This window comes from Dioscorea cayenensis, chromosome 19 (assembly GCF_009730915.1).
Source record: "Dioscorea cayenensis subsp. rotundata cultivar TDr96_F1 chromosome 19, TDr96_F1_v2_PseudoChromosome.rev07_lg8_w22 25.fasta, whole genome shotgun sequence".
In the NCBI taxonomy this organism is placed as follows: domain Eukaryota; kingdom Viridiplantae; phylum Streptophyta; class Magnoliopsida; order Dioscoreales; family Dioscoreaceae; genus Dioscorea; species Dioscorea cayenensis.
This window is the reverse complement of record NC_052489.1, coordinates 20017434-20038018: the sequence shown is the minus strand read 5'-3', so window position 1 is coordinate 20038018 and position 20585 is coordinate 20017434. Positions and strand designations below refer to the sequence as shown.

Genomic DNA, 20585 nt, shown 5'->3' with positions numbered 1-20585 from the left:
ATTTTTTACATGCCAACCACAAATAAATATTTCCCGGACAATGAATCATTTGTCTCACTTTAGTTTTTGCATTATGTGTTTTTCTTTTTCAACTTATATTCTCATCATCAGTAACCTTTTTTCCTTCACTAGTGATTCCATCTCCTGCATACTTGTGCTCTCTAATGTATTTTTTTTAAAAAAAAAATCTTTAATGTATCTTTATGCACGTTTTTAGAAAATTATTAACAAAAAGTTAATAAACAAAAACATGATCGAAGAGAACATGCCAGATGATTTCTCATTCGGTTGTTTTCTGATGATCACTTTCTTATTAAAATAAAATAAAACAAAATGATAGAACATGGCATGTTATTAAGAAGATATTGTGAGATGAATCCTTGACAAGATCTAAGCAAATGCAACAATTTCATGTATTCAGAGGTAAAAACATACCACTGTCTGAACTATTCCTTAACTCAAGGTACGATTCGGCAATGGCAGCATGCAATGCAGCTCCAATTGGAAGAACATCCTCATCGATGAAGAAAAAAGGTGAATGAGCAGAATGTATTGCGTTAACCTTCTCGTTCCTTATACCAATGCCAAAGATTATACCTGGGATCAATTGCTGATAAAATGCAAAGTCTTCACCAGCCATAATTTTCTTCTTCGTCTGCACCTTATCAGCACCAAGCATGAGTCCTCCAACATTTTGTACATGCTGGTGCAAGCTCTCATCATTTACAACAGCTGGATACAATGGAAATTCATATTCTTTCATGCTAACAAATGCATCACATCTATGAACAGCAGCCTGAGTTCGTATCACCTAAAAAAAAAAAGCAGAAAAATCAATGTGTGTGTGAAAAACAATAGTTAAGAATTGGGATTTGGTTTATATTTCGGTATAGACTTTGAATAGGAACAAGTAGACGTACCTCTTCCACTCGTTTCTGAAGATTATGCAAGCCTTCAGTGGAAAGACTCCGCAAAGTTCCCCCAAATTCAACATAAGGCGATACAACATTCAATGCCTCGCCAGTCTTAACATAAGTAATGGATAATACCTTTCAAAAGCAACATTAGAACATACAGTTTGTAAGTGTGATCCATAAAATGAGTACTTCACATGCATGCACAATAACATTAAATTCCACTCAGAAATTGCATAGAGGTGGCTAGAAAAGTTTTAAAACATGGAAGTATGGATAACTGATCGATATGATTTTTATAACATGTGGCACCTGCTCATCTTCACAGCTGCACTCTTACATCGATATGAGTTTTGTAACATGTGGCACATGCTCATCACTTAAGAGTCCTGATGCTTATTCTGAGAGCTAGATTTTGGTGATTCTGGCATATGGCTGTAGTACATAAATGCAATTAACATGTGGAATATTACTTCATACGCAACACGACAAACCCCGGACCACAGCAGAGACATGAAGGACATGAATAAATCAACATCAAACTTATAATCCTCAGCACGTAACTGTATAGAACAGAACATGAAAACATTCTAGCTTTCAGCGTCCACAAGACTATGCAACCTTTCAGCTTTCGCATCTAACAGAAAATAAGAGGATAGTTTCAATGTTTGACAGAATTTTCCCCAGGAGTTTCTATACTTCAGAGTTCAAGCATCCATGCATGACTCCAATAAATCCAACCAACCTAACTATTGTGGTTCTATTGTGGGAATAAAACTATCTTCCTAATAACACAGTTTTGGAAGCATGCCTCACCTGTCAAGCTGTACATTTGCCGAAGAGAATAAGATTGTTTACTATTCTAAAAGTCTCATTTTTTAGCTTATAATTATGTCTTTCACCAGGGGAGAAATAGATGAAGCAACAGCATAATCATATATTAATAAAGCTAGTAACATACTTGGCTAAAGAGAGGATCGGCTTCCCTAGAGACGAGGTGCTGCAGAGCCAAAACGGCTAATGAAGCAGCAACTACCGGGTCGACATTCAAGTGAGGCATTGCAGCGTGCCCACCTTTTCCTTCAATTTTTGCTTCAAAGAAGCAAACTGCGGCTTGTGCAGCTCCGGCAAGGGAAGCTATGGTTCCAGTTGGTTTTTCATAGTCTACATGCATGCCAAAAATTGCCTCCACACCATCAAGAGCACCATCCTTGACCATATGATATGCGCCTGCACCTCTTTCCTCTGCAGGTTGGAAAATCAGTCTCACAGTTCCCTTTGACATAGAAAATACAGAAGACAATCAGCAAATTGAACGTCCCACCAGCTAAAGCACAAAATGCCTTGTGTTCAATGTGCAAATTGCATTGGAAAACATAAATAGAACCTAATAACTAAATTGAACAATAAATGTTTATTAACAACAGGATTAGAAAAAAGACAAGTTTCATATCATAGGAGAATCAACAGTAGATCAAATTTACTACATCACATTCAACACAGTTACTATTCCAAATTCCAATAAAGAAATACCAAAGCATGTAATAAGGAATTAGAAAAGACTAAGTTTTCAGCAACTTGAACAAGATATGAGAAATGCAACCGTTCTCTTGAAGCAACATTCTCCGCTAAACTAATCAAAGAACCGAAATCAATTGCAAGAAATTTATATCAATCTCGATATCAGGATCCCAAAGCATCATCTCATTTCATCCTGAAAGACCAACTCACATGCTAACAATCCAATTTCACTTGGCACAATAGCAAAAACCAAGAAATCAGATACCAAAAGCGAGTACCTTGAGCTTGTGCCTTCGCTGGTGGAGCAACTTAGCAGCGCCGAGAAGCATAGCAACATGCGCATCGTGCCCGCAGCCGTGCATCACGCCATCGATCTTGCTTTTATGCTCCCACTCCACCAGCTCCTAAACCAGACAATGATAGCATACTGTCAAAGAGAAATCAAAGCAGCGCAGAAGCATGAAAAAGGGGTTTTTGGGACCTGGAGGGGGAGTGCGTCCATGTCGGCGCGGAGGGCGACGATTGGGGGAGAGCCAGAGCCGATGTCGGCGATGAGGCCGGTTTTAGCGAAAGGATAGGAGTAAGGGATGGAGAGGAGATCAAGGTTGGAGCGGATTAGGGCGTTGGTGTGATGTTCCTCGAATCGGAGCTCAGGGTGCTGGTGAATGCGGCGGCGAATTGAGAGGAGCCACGGAGCTTCATCTCCGGCGATTCGGAGAAGCTCGGCGGCGTCATCCGAGGAGAAGGCGTGGCCATAGAGGGATTGGGATGGGAGCGAAGGAGAGAAGAGAAGGAGAAGGAGAAGAAGTGAAAACTCCATTAGTGAAAAAACAAGAAGCTTATCGTTCCTTAAAAAATTCAAAACGCTATATTTTTATGTTTTTGCATTTATAGCCTTGTAAAAGTCAGAATTATGACAATAGCTGTGATTTATTATATTATTGTTATTATCATGATCCAATAATTAGTTGGGATAAAAATATTGTGCATCTCAATTATTATTATTATTATTATTATTTTTACAGTTTATTGGATTTAATGATCTAAAACTGTTGAATTGAAGGATATAAATATTCCTAGGTGACTGGTTTTTAAAATTTATATATATATTGATTTTACATGTGCACTCCTTTAATTCATTTTAAGATACATCTACATTCACAGGTATATATCCCACCTATTCTATTTTATTTTAGTATTGGAATAAGTATATTTAATAATTAAATTTAAAATGTTAATATTGAGGAATATTTATTATTAATTTTAAATAAATAAAAATATTTTCTAAAACTACTCCAAATCATAAACCACGTGGCCTTGATTCCTGCCTTCCATATCTCTTTCAAATTGGGATTTTATATAATATTTATTGTTTCAAAATATAAATTATATTTCTAAAACTTTTATATATATATATATATATTGGCTATATATATAATATATACATATTAATATCTGAGTAGTAAAAATCGGAGAAGATCAAGGTTCAAGGGTCAAGAGGTCCGACCGTAATAGAATTTAGTCGAACCGGATTTAATAAATAAAAATATAAATAAAATATATTAAATTCAAGAAAACCACTACACTGATGGACAAAATAAATGACAACAAAAACACTAAAGAAGATGAATCAAAACACGGAAGCATAAGACCTTCACATAGAGGACTCCATCGATGTGGATGTCGATGCTGACATTGTCTTTAGTGATCGCAGATTGGTTTCGGGATGGCCTCTTCCTTTAGAGAGTGGATATACATGATCCGGTCAACCAACGGAACAAGAAGGTACGTGGATGGCGGAGTCAAGGGTCTTAAGGTACTTCCCAAACCTCTCCACCACAAACGCCTTCACCCCCCCCCCCACACCACAATTTTATTGCCAATGTTGGTGGCTAAAACCTAACAAAAACATCTCCCGGAAAAGCAAATCAGCACCGTCTCTCAGGAATTGGGGGTTTTTTAATGGACTGTTGAAACTGGGTGAACTGGTCTGGTTCATCTGGTCCAATGCCAGTTTTTTCTTTAACCGGTTTTGTAGACTGAACCGGACCGGCCTAGTGCCCGAGTCCGGTCTAACCCAATTTTGACTACCTAGATTAATATATGTAAAAATATTAATTTACATGGTAGGTAGGGTGCAATCCATCAGTTTTAGAAGATGCCTAGTAAATAAAAGGTATAATACCTAAATTGGTCCCTCTACTTTTCTCTCTCTTTCATTTTGGTCCCTCTACTCAAAAATGCTCCCAAGTAATCCCTCTACTCTTGAAAATGGTTCTATTTAATCCGTTTTACTCTAAAATAAGCCAATTATTGGCTGTATTTTTCAAAAGTAGAGGGACTAGATGGGAAGAGATTAAGGGTAGAAAGATTAAATTGGGTCATTTCCAAGAGTAGAGGGATTAGTGGGGCGCATTTTTTATTAGAGGGACCAAATGGAAAGAGAGAGAAAAGTAGAGGGACCAATTAAAGTATTATATCTAAATAAAACATGTATTGTTATGTATGACAACACCATTTCCATGTGAAATCTAGAACTACATTTTATATATATGGCTATATATTATCTTATCTAGGAGCATCCCTGATTATCAACTCTAGGGATGTTCCTATAACAGCAATTGAATCCTTTTCCAATAGTTGTGATCTTTTTTCAATTTTCATAATCTATTTTTTTTGTTTTCACACAATAAGCATTCCCCAATCTTACCTCACACTGACAAGCAAGCATCTCTCCAAACTCATGGCGCATTACCAAGCCACCACCTCCAAGGACGCCCCACACTACAAGACCAACCCCTTCCTCAAGCGCCCCCTTGCGACGAGCTCCCGTGCTATCCCATGCTCACCAACCCTTCAATTAATACTCACCCCCTCCTAGTACAGCATAGTAACCAAATTCATTTCCACAGCCACCACTTGATCGATGAGTGCCCTGAGGCCAACTTCAGTGCGGTTTGTGATTGTTCTTTGGGAGGGATTGATTTTTATGTTGCCGTTGATGAGCTTGATTTTGAGGTTGGATTTAGTGGCCATAGAGACGATGACGATGAGCTCCTATTTTGAGGTTGCAGTCAATAGATGATGATTTAACCGCTGTGGTTGGGACATCTTTAGATTTTGAATTTAAAGATGTCCCTAAATAACAATTACCCCCTATATATATATATATATATATATATCCGCATTGATGTGAGTCTATTTGTGTGGCGTTGGTGTGAAAAGACTTTTTTTTTGTTATTTAACAAAAAAACAAATGGAAAAGAATAATTAGAAAATAAATGATGAGGAAATTAGTGATCCAATTGGAAAATAAAACATGTGGAAAATTAGTAGTTTTGTGATTCAAGGCATCTAGCTGGATGATTTTGACTCATATGTTACATAATAGTAGTGACAAGTGAATAGGACCACAAATGGACTAAGGAAAGAGTTCATCATGATATCCTTCCCCAATTTTAACAATGTTTTAATCCTTTTTTTTTTTTAATTACTCTATAAATATTTGTTTTTTTTTTAATTGTGCCTTGACAAAGATTTACTGAAATTCTCCCCAAAACTAAAGATAGTATGTGGAGCATAGCTTCTACTTCTTGTAGATCAAGCTTAAGGAGAATGACCTGTGTTTAGGAATTAAAATCCTCTAATCTGAGCTGAGAGAATGAAAGAGTAAGGAAAAAAAAGTTTTCGTTGTATTGAATTTGAGAATAAAATTGTACAAATGAACTTAATATAAGGTTTCTATTTACATACACAAGGCTAAGAATTTTTTAACTAACTTGATGAGTTGGCTAACCACCCAACTGACTCTCAATTAACTTGTTGATATGGCTAAAAATAGATTAATTACCATCCATCTTCAGACTGCTTTAGACCTATTTTGCTTTTTTAAGTCCAATTTTATTTCATGTTCAATCATGTATTAGGAGAGATCTGATAGAGTTTGAAACATGGGTTTGTAATTGTATAAGTTATATTAGTTACATCTTTTATGTCATTATGTTTTTAACATGTTTATTATCTGTCTATGTATAGCAAATTAAACCTTTGAGATGTTTTAGAGTTAGGTGGACAACGTGGCGTCTACTTCGAGATATTAGGGTGATTGTCACATGCTTGGTCTGTAAATCAAGGCATTAGTTCATAGTGATTTTTCTCTAAGTGTCTTGTGGTTACATTTAGGGCTTGTTTGGATTAGCTTTTAAAAAACCAAGAAGTGTTTTTTTTATAAGTTAAGCACTTCTGGGTTCTAAAAAAGTTGTTTGAATTGGTTTTTCTACAAAAATAGAAGCTGATAAAAAATTTAAAAAGTACTTTTTTCGGAAGCTAGTCATATGGTGCTTTTGAGAAAAGCACTTGTGAGAAGTTGTTTTAAAGTTATAAAAGTACTTATGCATTAACTTATTCAAACATAAAATACAGAGAAGTACTTTAACTTACTCCAAAAAAACACTTTCTAAAAATCCTCTACCAAACTAAAAAAAAAACACTTTTCTGTAAGCCAATCTAAACTAGACCTTAGTTGTTTAGTACCTCTTAACTTGTTTAGCTGTTACACCTAATTGTTTAGTGCTTACGCATAATTAACTAGTATTTTCTCCAAGCGTTCAGTCGTTGTACCAAATTATTTATTGCTTCTTCATTTACTTGATCATCAAATTAAAGTATCCTAATTATTATATTTAAAATTAAATTATTATACATTTGAGCCTACTTTTCATATTTAATTTCTATAGTGTAATATCCTCAACCTTTAAATACCTGTAAGAAATTATATTCAAGGTGTTATCACAATAAGACCATTGGTGACTTTTCAGGACCTTTTCGAGAAGAATTTTTAGGATCAAGTAATTTCAATAGAAATGTTACGAGATAAGTAGGTTTTGATAAGGTTTTGATGATATTTCGGATAAGATTTTTCTACATCTCTCATCAAGCGGCTTCCTAATCGCAAAAGAGAAAAGAAGAAAAGACGAGTGAGAGGAAATGAAATAGAGAGGCTCGAGATCACGTCGAGGGAGTTTCGCGGTGATGGCGACCCTGCTTTGCAAGCGATTTTAAATGGTTTATTTGAGGGCTGTGTGCGTGGGTGTTCGAATGAAAGCGTGCTCGCTTGATCTCAATAAGCACGATATGGATTGCAGCGGCTTGATAGAGAGACGGAGCGTTATACCTGTTATAAGACTGATTTGCGTGGAAAATCTTTGTATTTGAGTTGACTTTTGCTCTGAAATCTGAGTGATGAATGCTTCATCAGAACGCATCGGCAACCTATTAGTGTTTGTTTCACGTATTTATTGATGATGACGATTAAGAGGTGACGATGATTATTACGATGACGATGATGGTTGGAATTGAGTTAATCTGAGTTTAATTGATTTAGTTGAGTTACCGATCAAACTGGCGAAGTGTGTTTGATTTGAATTAGTCAAGTTTATTTAATTGGGATCGAGTTGGGTTTCGCTAGCCAAGTTGAAGTAGGTTGGGTCTCACTGGGTTTGAATGAGAGTAAGATTGGTTTGCAGCACGGCCATGGAGAATTATTACTGATCTGGACCCAATGTGTCATTGAGTTAGGTCGAATCTCAGAGTTGCGTTTTGGTTGACAGACGATTTGTGCCTCGGCCTGCGATTTGGGCTAACGACTGCAGTACCAATTCAAGGAGGCGTGCACAGGCTGGTTCAATCGAAACTCAAGCTCGAAGTTCAAGAGATTTACATAATAACACCGAATCTCTGATTCAGTGAAACCCAGGTGTCAAGTCTGAAAGTTGCTCAGGAGCGCTCTTTAACCCAAATCGAGTTCTGATTTGGGCTGGGTGGTAACTCGAGACTGCTTTGATTACGCAGCCAGTTGGCTCAAACCACCAGAGAAAGTGCCTCTAATTAGAGAGTCACATTTGCTTTTGTAGATTTCTTCTTGGATTCAGTCTATGTCTTTTAGTTTTCTAAGTATTTATTTATTTTATTTTCTCCATTCTACAAAGTCAGAGTGTCAGGTTTGTCAGCTCGAGGAGAGCTCTCAAGCCCAGCAAGAAAACCCACGAAAGTCCAACAGCGAGTTTCGCGGCGCTATTTATTATTTTGATAATCAAGTTAATTGCTACTTATTTTGAAATAATTATTTAATAGCTTATTATTTTGGAAATAATTTGTTTTAAATTATTTTCATTTTATTATGTTTAATTATGTATAATTTTTGAAGTTGATACTTACATTTATTTGTTGTTAAGTTGTGTCGTGACAACGACTGATTAAGCATCCGCCTCAGTATGATTATATGCTGTTTCAACTCGTGGAAAATATCATGTGGCATGCTAATTATATTATTTTCGCACGACTTTTAAATCGGTGACGCCGCCAGACTGTACCTTTGAGATGATATGTCAAACATGCGAGTATAGGGCTTAAATGCCATGTCGTCAAACTAACTCGTGGATTCGTCAGACCGTGGAAGAACGCGTCCCTGATTTGACACGTTTAGAATGATTTCGAGTGGAAATCGAAAGAATTCACTGTCACTATCGGATTTGGAGTAGTGACTACTTTAACTTTAGATCGAGCTTATCGTACTGTGTGTATTCCACACCAGTCCGGATGAGCACGAAAGACACAACCCTATTTACTCCCGCTAAGAGTACGACCGTGCCATCGACGGATTCTCACGGAGAAACCCGGTCACTGCATCACACGGATCCTCAATCATCAACGCATACAGATGGTTATAAAGACCATGCGCCTCAACCTACATAGGACGCTACGTGTAAACCTCGGGAGTGTTTTTAGGCCGCAGCGATTCGAGATGGATTTTACTTTACCCGTTATTTTATATCGTGGATGAGGGTCAAGCCCACTGCCACTCTACGAGGGCAGCCTCTCAAAAATCAGTATTTCCTGGAAAAATTTAGACTGATGATGATTTATGATAAATTTATGTTTTAAAAGCTCTTTAAAGTTGTACTTTGCCAAAATTCTAGTATTTGGGAAAGTTAGAAAATTATTTAAGAAATTGATCTTGATATACTTTATATACGCTATATTTAATTTTTTGAAATTATTGAGCCACTATCGACCAACCTGAACGTGTGCACAGCTATGCATGAATATGATCCTACTAGATTGCTCTGAGGCGAGTATAGGGAAAGTAGTCGGTGTTGAGCCCAAGATCGTGGCCGAGTCTTTTTCTCCGTGTTGGTGTCGGATCTCAGAAGCTATTGTACTCGCAGACGTGATTAATTACGTTTGTTGTATCTGGCTTATTTCGAACTCGAGTTTGTTTTAAAAGTTGTCATAATCGTGTTCGTAAGCCCCGATTCGTCTTTCTAAGGTGCTCCGCTAAAACTGGACTTTTAATTTTGCGCCACACTACTTCGATAGCAAAGTGCAGACATCTATGTTCAGATTTTCATTCAAATTTCTTACGCTATTGTTTTGTTTTGTTTATTTTTTCCCCATTTTATTTTTCTCATCTGATTGCTAAATTTTCTTACTTATGTTATCTCATAACTCACTTTACTTTCATTTTTATTTGCTTAAGTTTCTGACAACTTCTTCACACTTCTTATTTCTATTTTTTTATACTTAGATTCATTGTTTTTCAGGATATCTAAATGCTTAGATAGAAGGAGAAGAATAAATACTTTTAGGTTAAAAACATAATGATGGAGAAGAAAAGCATAAGCAAGAAAAATGAAAGGAAATACGTAACTACAATAAATATTAAAAATAAGAAAAGAAAAATAAAAAAAAAATACTTAAATGAAAAAAAGAACAAGAAGATAATAATAAAAGATAGACTATACTAATGGTTTTTGGGATCCGACTGGGCTTTCAGTCGCTTGTCAGACAGTGTTGTTGTTCCCGATAGCTCTAGGATCGAACCCTCACGCTGCGCATGATGGGAGTGATAATGCTTGGTCATTGAGCCCTCACTCCCACACACATCGCATCCTGCTCAACAAAGAATAAACAAATAAGAATAACATGAAAACGATAATAACAAGTAGAGATATTTAAAAAAAAAATAAAAATAAATTGGTATTATAGAAATTAAAAATACTGATAAGACCTCGGTAGAGATTGCAGAGGTATTTAACCAATAAACATGGATCTATTTTCATTTTTTAAAAAAAAAATAGTCAATGATTTGTAAGTCATTTTCTCCATTAACAATAAAGAAAAATATATTCTTAATTAATGTCAAAGGGGTGGTGGCGCAGTTGGCTAGCGCGTAGGTCTCATAGCTTGAAGAGCGATCCTGAGGTCGAGAGTTCGAGCCTCTCTCACCCCAAGTTTTTTATTTCTCCTTTAAATTAAATTTTATATTACAAACCATTGTGTTTCTAATTATATGTATTATAAATGAGATTTTAATTAAAAATAAAAAAAATGTAACACAAATTTTCTTTTTTCTTTTTTACTAAAATTGTAACGCAAGTTAAAAACCAAAATGACAATAAGTAAAAATAAAAGCAGTTACTAACTTAGAATGGATAATTTCAAATTTTGAAACAATTATTCAAATAATAAGTAAATAAAAATACATTTACCAGCTTAGCGAAAGCCTACTTGTTACTAAAATGAGTGATGTGTACCATATTGATAAGCTCCCTTCAACGGTAACTAAAACCATGTTTCTCCAATTCACAACAACCCATTCAACAGTAACTAAAACCATGTTTCTCCAATTCACAACAAGCTATCAACAACACATGATATAAGCTCATTTAACTAAACAAATTATAAATAAATCTTATAATAACTTCAAATTTTAACTCAACCAATGCAAGCACAGAGTTTCAATGTCAGCACAGCACTCACACAAATAAACAAACAAACAAATAATAATAATAATAATAATAATAATAATAATAATAATAATAATAATAATAATAACAATAATAATTGCAGGAAACTCTTCCTTCAAATCACAACCTGTCCAACAAAGTCAAAATTACAAAATGGCGAAGAATAATAAGCATACGGCCATGAAAATTGCCTATTTACAGTAATATTAACACAAGAAAACTAAAACTACAACATGAACATGTAATTCTAAAACTACATCAGTAAACAAAGAACACCGAGCTTAGGTACCAGTAGAACACAAATCCGCTCATAAGAAGAACAATGAACATCAACCATTTCAAATTTGCATGGGTTACGCTAACAGACGATCCAGCACTAGATATCGATCCCCCTCTTTGATATGGTCTCACACTGGGGTTACTTCTTGTTGGAGTAGTTTGCAGGCGGAGCCTTCCTGATGTTGAACCCTGCTGCGAGTACAAAGACTCTGGCATTGTTGGCCGGGGATTGATCCTCATACCAGTGCTTTGATTACCGGAGTTCCTTCTTGTCAGAGTAGTTTCCAGGCGGAGCCGCCTTGATGTTGTACCCTGCTGTGCTGTCGAGTACGAAGACTCTGGCATTGGGGGTCGGGGATTGATCCTGATACCAGTGCTTGCAATGCTCCCAAGACCTACCTTGTTATCAATGAGATAGTCGTAATTGGATGATTGTTCAGCTGGTATCCCTGGTTGGCTCTGTTGGGTTGTAACCATCATTGTGTTCTCAATTTCCAAGTGATCATCTGCAGTGCCACTAACACCTAAGAAAGCCAAAGATGGATATTCTTGTTCCATTTCATAGAAATTGAAGAAAGAATCTTCATTTTCGACAACATCGGGCAGAGGCATGGCAGCAAATGCAGGAGCCTCTGGCAAAGTATCCTTTGGAGTAAGAAATTGTCTGTGAAAGCGTTCTAAGTCTGCTTCTCCTCGTCTCTGTATCGAAAAATAAAAGAAAATTAGTTTATGACTCAACTGTTAACGTAAATTTATTACCTTGCCAGACAAAATAAACTGCCAACTTCTAAAAATTAAGTATGATGGATAGTAAATAAAGCATCATACCTTTGATATTCCCACCTCCATATTTATCATTGGAGATTATGGTTTTTCCCTTTAAAGATGTTGATTTGAATTAAATTATACTTTACAAGTTCTAATGTGGAACCAATTGGGAATGCTAAAAATTGACTGGTTATGATTGGAAATATTTAGGTCCACAAGCAAGTCATTCAGTCATAAGCCTTATAAGGCAATTCTAGATGTCAACAGACCAGTTCAGTGGAGGTTAAACAAATCTAAACAAAATTATAGAACCAATTCTGCACTAAGAAAACTGTTTTAATCAGAATGAACAACAGAAACTAATTTCCATCTGTGGCTTGGAAGAAAACTTTACCTGAGAAGACTGCCCTTCCTGGCCATTAAGTATCGTTCCTCTGAATTCATTAGACTCCTGTTCAGCAATATCATTTGGAAATAGCTCCTTACACAATTCCTGATTCATTTCACTCAGGATCGGGGAGTCTTTACAAGTCTGCATTGGTGAAATAATCGCAGTAAAGCCATCAAGGTATGGTTGCTCATTATCTGGATTGAAATACTTCAACAAGTTCTCCACCACTTGGTCCTCCTGAAATTACACACAAAGCAACCTTTAGATTGAATAGTATGAGAAGATGGCAGCATAATATAGCCAGGACAATTGAAATCAAGCAGGTTCAACCATATAAAACAGAACACAGAAAGTTAAATCCCATGAAATTTCAATATGTGGTAGTCACACATGAAGCAAAAGAATATGAATATATTGCATTCTCTGGGAGCTTAAGTATGCATCAGTGAATTTTACCGATTCTCCAGCCACATTTGTCTCATGATCAACTAATTTTGAAGCAGCATTACTAGTGCAGACACTTTCTCCTTGTTTAAGGGAGGCTGAGCAACCGGATCTATATGCCAAATGCTGCTGATCATCCAACAAATTTGATGGAATTTCTTGGTCGGGCGGAGTACTAAATTCCTCTGTTTCATTCAATGTATTACCAGGAGAAGATGAAGCTGGCAAGGCAGATTGACCGCTGCCCTCTATTTCAGAGGGGCTTGAATTCCTTTCATCAGATTTGTCGAACAAGCGGTAAAGTACAAAACCACCCTGAAAAATACTGAGGATTAGCACAAAGTCAAAAATTGATTATTAAATGGTTAAATACCATGTGTAACAGAATCTTAGTTATGGTTTGTCCAAGCATTTATGTATTCCTTTCCATTGGATAAGGAAAAAAAGATCTGAAGATAAATTGAGTTCATAGAATATCAGCCGATATCCGTAACATTTAGGGCTAGTTCAAAATTGCATCTGAGGAGCTAAAGAACAAATTTCTAATCATTGAAAGCTCTTCCTAGTCTTAAAAGAAATGTTTGGCTAGTAATTTTAAAAAGAGATTTAGCTTTTTTTTCTTTTTTTCTTTAGTTTAGAGCTGAAATTAGCATGAACTTCAAAGTTAAAAATTTAGCTTCTAAAAGGTAAAAATCAAAATTCTCTCCATAAACTAAACCTTATTCATTCGAGTTATTTACCTTAAATGCCACCAACAATCCCTCGCAAAATGAGAAATGATCCCACGAACTCGGTTTCGTGGTAGTTATAACAAAACGGAGACCAGATTGCCCTCAATTTAATGATTTCTAAGATAAAGGACAACAATCTTTTAATGTAATTACCAACATATCCTTATATTATATAATAAATAAATAACAAAATTTATAAACCATGGCTAAGAATGAGCCATGTCTTGGTTCCGTAACAACCAAAACACCGAGTCCACTATATTATTTTTCTCGCAAAATAAATTTTATATCCAAACATCCCTTCTTCCGAACCAAAATTTACAAACTTTTGAGCATAAATTGACATAAAAATGTTTTATTATTTCCTTTAAAAAAAAAAAAAATTAAACACTCTATATCATCATTGTTTAAATTAACCATATAAGTTTGGATGAGAATCTTTTAAAAAAAGATTATCTTTTATTCTTCAATTCATCATTTGTATTCTTATAATCTATTTAGAGGAAAAACAAAAAGCTTCATGCACTATTATTGAATCTTTAAAAAATATATATTTTTTTTTTATTCTTATGTTCATCCTTCGAATTCCTAAAATTTATTAAGAGTAAAAAACAAAAAGCTTCATGTACTAATTAGTAATTTATACCAAAGTATAAAAGCTCTTCTCCAAGTCAAAACCTAAAAACAAACTTATCTATTAAGAATTGCTATTAATTAAAATTACTTGTTAAAAAAAACAATTTTAAAAATTCTTTTAAAAAATAATGATTAGAGATAAAAATCTCACATAAAAGTTCTGCCCAATAGCACATTCAATAGCATCAAATATGTGTCATTTAAGTTTGAACCAATGTTAAACCAACAAGGCCTTTTTTTCCTTTTTTTTTTTTTAATATATCTTATCCTATACTTATCCTCTTAGACTCCATTCATATTATATATATATATATATATAAATATATATATAACTTCTAAAGTCATTATCCTTTCTCATTTCTTTCTAATTTTTTTAATCCCTAGTGATTTCTTTTTCTGAATTATCATTGATTAAAAAAATTTCATTTTCCCTTACTTTAAATTCAATATTTAAATCCCTCGTAAGTAGGTCCGTTTCATATCTACCTACAATATTGTCCTTTTTTTTTATTTTTACCACAATGTTTTTATACCCTAAAAACAACATAAGTCTAGTTTCCACATAAACATGGGATCCTCTTGGATACCCAACACTTGTATCCCTACCATGGTGCATTGTTTTCAACTTGAAAATTGTTAGGGTTCTTCAAATAATGAGAGCAAGTATTAGCATAATTAACAAGCACTTGCATTCATCATGAGGGCATCACTCATGGTTTGACGAAGTAACGCAACATAAATCAAACTAAGCAGTCTGACATAAGTGACTCCAATCAATACCCCAATTTTCACATGTCACGCAGAGAAGAAAACCATGAAACCCATAGAAAGTAAGAGTCAAGCCTTAACTTAGGAAAATCACTACTTTTTTGTTCATAAATCAATGCTGCTACCACCAATGGTCTCAAAAGCCATGATGATGTTTGCAAATAACCAGTAGTTTATATGAGTTTCTAAAAGAATCCCTTGAACCTTGTCCTTCATATCAACCTAACAACTAGACATTGTTGCGCAACTACAAACTAATAAAATTAGGATTTGATCAATTCAAGATAAGATATAGTGTCATTGAGGCCTTGACTTGAAATACAGAACATGGCCACCATCTCTTATGTATTACAAACACAATAGAAACACATCAAAAATTACTTATAAGAATATGGTCATTTTTCCAAGTTTAAAAAACTTATACATCATGCAGATGTTAGATGACTTGAAAGAGCATCATTATAGTCCTTGTAAAGCATGCAGATCCTCGAACACCCTGATAAATCTAACATGCACGCAGCATCTCATCTCTTAAAAAAATTTTCAGCAGAATTGTAAAACTCCTGATGTCAATATATAATGGAGTAAAGGAATGAGCGTTAAATCAAAAGGGCTTGTTTCCATTATCATGACGATAGATTGGTTAATTGCATATTTTTTGGTTGAAACCAAGAAAGAAGAGAAATTCAAGTCTGAATTAAGATAGGTGATAGGTCAGATATGGCAAAGACTTCCTTACGATCAGAAAAAACCAGTTGACAAGCAAGTCCTGTTGACATGCTCAGAAAAATATTGAAACAAAAAAACACCTTGCAAAAGAAAGGCAGAAGTTGCATCATAGGAATTAATAAAAAAACAAAATTTCACACCTCAACCATTCACATGAATATCTCTTACAAATGACCAAGCCCAAATGTATTGAGAAAAAAAAAAATCCTGCAAGTTACAGTAACTAGAATTAGAAAACCAAAAATCACAAGCAATGAAATCATTTATGAGCAAACCACTGGTCCTAAACAGGGAGAGACACCCCTCTCAGAAAGAAGATGTCCCTGACTTGAGCTCTGCCAGCAGGCACAAAAAGTTTTCCTTAAAACATATTAAAAAAGTAAAAATATAAAGGATAAAAAAGACAAGACAATACACGACAATAACAAGAAACAAAAACTAAAACTCTGAACCACGGCATTTTACTTCGGATGAGGTAAAATCTAGGCGGCAGCAATATTTCCACAGTTCATGTGACCCAATAATATTAATCTAAACTGAACTGAAGCTTAACTGACATCTTCATCCTCTAAAACATTACAACCATTACACACAAAATCATCTAATAAACCAGATTATAAAGAAACACCAGTCAAACCAAAAACATTAGAGATATCATGAAACACCTCAAAAAGCAGCCATGCAAAGAAAGATAAGGTACACCGTAGCAGAACTCGTATATAAGACCAACGCATATGCTCAAAAAATAAAAAACGTCGGCTTTTAAAAATTAGTGCTCATCTATTCAAATTCATCAAATGCACTAGATAATAATTAAAATCCACTCACAATAGAGCATTGAACATAGTTCAAAGCGCTAAAGATAAAAACCAAAATGTCTCCTTTCTGAATAAATTCTTGCAAGTAAGGGATAAAAAACCAAATTTGTGATGAATGAATAAAAGCATAGAACCTGATCACCGGTCTCGAACTCAGGCTCGGTAGTGCGGTACTCGTGCATGATCCAGTGAGTGCGGACACCCTTGGGAGCTCGTCCCTCATAGAAAACCAGGGTTTTCTTGGTCCCGATTAAACTGCGGTTCCGGGATCGGATGATCCGATCTTTACCAGTGGCCTTCCAGTACCCAGCAATGGTAGCCCTATTGGCTCGATTGCCACTCGGATACTTCCTATCCTTGGGCGAGAAAAAGAACCACTCAGCATCATCCGATCGTATCAGTGACCGATCTACAACCCCCCAAAATCCCAAATCAAACACAGAATTAGCAAGAAACGAGAATCAAAACCAAAAAATGAAAGACTCACCAGGGAGATCCCAGGGCTCGCACTTGCAGACATCGATTTCGGGGATGACGACGTCCGAGTCAGAGTTGATGCTTCCATTGATCTTCCGCTTGAGGTAGTGATTGATAAGCTCTTCATCCGTGGGCCGGAATCTATACCCTAACGGAAGACGTTCCCAAGGGATCGACACCATTCTCGAGCTTCTCCTTTTCCTCTCTCTCTCTCTCTCTCTCTCTCTCTGGCCTCGGTTCTTGGGAAGTGGGGGAAATAATGGCTGCTGGGGTTTTAACACATAAACCCCTAAACAATTAAATATTTAGTTTTTATAATTTCATTAATAAATATAATAAATAATAAATAAATATCTTGAGTATTACTCCCTCGGTTCGTTTTTTATCCATCACAAGTTGATGTTTTTTTATCTTTCATTTTCTAACATCAACAAGTATTTATTATTTTTTTTCAAAATTACCTTTAACAGTTTATTCAATTCCCTTCTTCAAATTAAATATGAAAAATATAAAAATATAAATTAGGTGTAATTTTGAAATGTTAATTACTTCCTTATAAAATTTATTATCTTGGTATATAAGATCAGTTAATCATGACTGATAAAAAAGAATAGAGGGAGTCTGGTCATCTTTCATCATGCAGATCGAACTCCAATTTATATCATTTTTATTATTCAACTTTAATTAGACGCATCAATACTAAAAAGATTCCAATCGAAAAATTTAATGACATGTGATGTTAGATTTATCATGGTAATCCTTCTATTTGAATGCGCGGATTAAAGAGATCTATGTGCCGATACAACACATACCACATGAGCTCCAACGAACCCAGAATAAAACTATTATATAGCCTTTCGACACTCATTAATATTAATGATTACGTGAACTAATATTAAAAATAATAAATTTAACATATATGCTATCAAATTTTTTACAAGATTCTAGTGAACACAAATTAAAAGTTTTAACAACGAAAACGATGTAAATCGAAGTTTTAATGTTAAATATGAAAAATGATTATAGTCCGGTGCACTCCAATAATTTAAAAAAAAACATAAATAATAAATAAATAATTGAACATTTAAGGGGCTTATTTATAAAAACAAAAAAACAAAAGCATCATAGCCATCACCTAGATTTGGGCAAGATCGAAATATTCCACGTGATCTCCACGTGAGTAAAAAAGGTTCAGTCAGAGTGACTGGAGATTAGCGGTATAATGCAACGAATCTTTCAGTATCATGATCATGTACCAATTAGATTAATGACCACCAATGAGAAGTTGACACGTGGATACTTGGTGTCATGAGGTGATGTCATAAATAGGTGTCGGGTTTGTAATGTTTGGAGAACTGATAAAAGTCACCGGAAAAAAAAGGACCTGCGTGGAGGGAAGGCGTGCTGGAAGACGATAGGTGACCCGTTAGATTCCGATCAGACGGTTGACAATGAGTTAATCGGACGGTGGAGAATGAGTTGATGATTTCTTGTCAGCCAAGAATGTGCGTCTGTGTGAATGGACAAAAAGCTAACCCACTAAGTTGACTAGCTTTTACAAAGTTTTATATACAACTTTTTTTTTAATTTCATTTATTATTATATCTAAGCAAGCTTATTGCTTCTTGCCTTTTCCTCAAAAATCATGCACCATTTACTTATATATATATATATATAGTAAAATTTTTTCACTTTATTTATTTGTTCGATAATATAAAGGGAAAATTACTGTTCACCCCTCGTAATTTTCAAAACTTCCCAAAACCCCCTCCTACTTTTTACACACCACTGACATTTCTTCCATAGTGTTTAACTTCCCTTTTACCCCCCACCGCTCACTTCAAATGGGCTCCATGCTAGAAATCCCATTTTTGACCGAAAACTGGGAGCGAAAAGTCACCAAATCACATCACTGCTCAACCTTTCACGCTTTCGCTTTCTCGATAGTACAACGCCAGGAGTTACATTACATCTGTTGTTCTCCCTCATTATCATACCCGAAATATATAACCTGCTTTCTAATGTAAAAACGAAATCGATTTCCACCTGATCGGGCTCAGTCGCACTTCATCTTCAAACGAGTTGTAGTCGATTTTATCGTCGATGCGCAGCACGCGCCATCGTCGCCTTCTCGCTTATGGTCAGAAAGTTGTATTACTACCTAGAAGAACAAAGAATTACGACTTAGTTCATTTCGTCAGAAAGTTCTTCCTCGCTTACGGTTATTCTATTCAGATATTTTTAAATAATGTTTAACTATTTTGCTATTATCCGCTTAAATATTTTTACTAATATGTTTAATAATTGTATATCCGCTTAATACTTCCCATCTCCGCTTAACATTATCTTTACATGTATAACTATTCATAAACGCTAAATTCTCAAAGTCTCACAGAAACGACGATCTTTTTCGCTCGATCCGAATTGCTGCACGCCGCACGCAGCAGTAGCAAGAGGAGATCCCGCAGGTAAGAATTAACGACTGCATTAATTCTTACGCATCTGTAACATAAATTTCCGAACACCCGCTCGCTCTCATCACCAAACGCTCGGCCATCGTACGCTTAACTTTTTTTCTGGACACGAAGAGTCACCGCTGCGGACTTCACACCATAAATAACCGTGAAGAACCCTCCCCTACTGGACAACCACCCTCGTCGCCCTCATCATCATCCTCCTCCTCCTCCTCCTCTTCCTCCTCTTCCCACGGACAACCACTCTATCCGAAAAGGACGTTTCGCGAGCCTTCTTCCCTTATCTCGAGAATCAATTAGCCGTAATCACCGAACCGTTAAACTATTCTCGCCTGTCAAGTCCCTCTCATAATCGCCTCGAACGCAGAGGATTCTCCAAATGCGGACGACGGAAAGCAATTAAGAGAGCATTTCGACTTGGGTAAGAAAAGAAAGTTTTCACGCATCGCGTGATCATGGCGATGATTCTCTGTAGGAGTGAGATCACTGAAACATCCTTTAAGACGGGTCGACATTTACCACTCGAGACTCTCTCGTTAACGCTAAGAAAACGACGCCGCCGCACAACCCAGCTACGCTCGCGTTTAACCATCGTGATCGCCGCTTAAGTCCTACCACGACACATCGATTAATAGTCGCTTTTCATGAATGTGTGTTGTTTAACCTTTTTAATGTCAGACGCTTTCAGTGTTCAAGCTCGACACGCTTGCTATGCAACCGCCGCGAGCATTCGAACGTATTGCATACTTGCTTTCGCTATACGAGGGTCGAGTCGCGGAGCGTCCAAAGTCCCGAGCGGACGTCAGAATGTCAGAAATGTCTGTAAAT

At 35.8% G+C, this 20585-nt stretch overlaps 2 protein-coding genes and 1 non-coding gene across 3 annotated transcripts; 1 reads left to right on the top strand and 2 right to left on the bottom strand.

The window, feature by feature from the left end:
- Positions 1-334: 334 nt before the first annotated feature.
- On the bottom strand, positions 335-3289 carry LOC120250559 (IAA-amino acid hydrolase ILR1-like 5). The gene is made up of 5 exons (XM_039259385.1): positions 2917-3289; positions 2714-2839; positions 1876-2190; positions 921-1049; positions 335-811 (listed from the first exon to the last, which is right to left on the bottom strand). The coding sequence occupies exons 1-5, from the start codon at positions 3253-3255 to the stop codon at positions 410-412; spliced, it is 1311 nt and encodes a 436-aa protein (XP_039115319.1). The 5' UTR covers positions 3256-3289; the 3' UTR covers positions 335-409.
- A 7350-nt stretch (positions 3290-10639) lies between these two features.
- TRNAM-CAU lies at positions 10640-10725 on the top strand. The gene is given in 2 exon segments: positions 10640-10677; positions 10690-10725. It is a non-coding gene; the product is annotated as a tRNA-Met (tRNA).
- Positions 10726-11327: 602 nt separating this feature from the next.
- Positions 11328-17520, bottom strand: LOC120249752 (protein NTM1-like 9). The gene is made up of 5 exons (XM_039258385.1): positions 17294-17520; positions 16941-17215; positions 13137-13439; positions 12684-12917; positions 11328-12220 (listed from the first exon to the last, which is right to left on the bottom strand). Exons 1-5 carry the CDS (start codon positions 17463-17465, stop codon positions 11501-11503), a joined length of 1704 nt encoding a protein of 567 aa, XP_039114319.1. The 5' UTR covers positions 17466-17520; the 3' UTR covers positions 11328-11500.
- Between the last annotated feature and the right edge of the window lie 3065 nt (positions 17521-20585).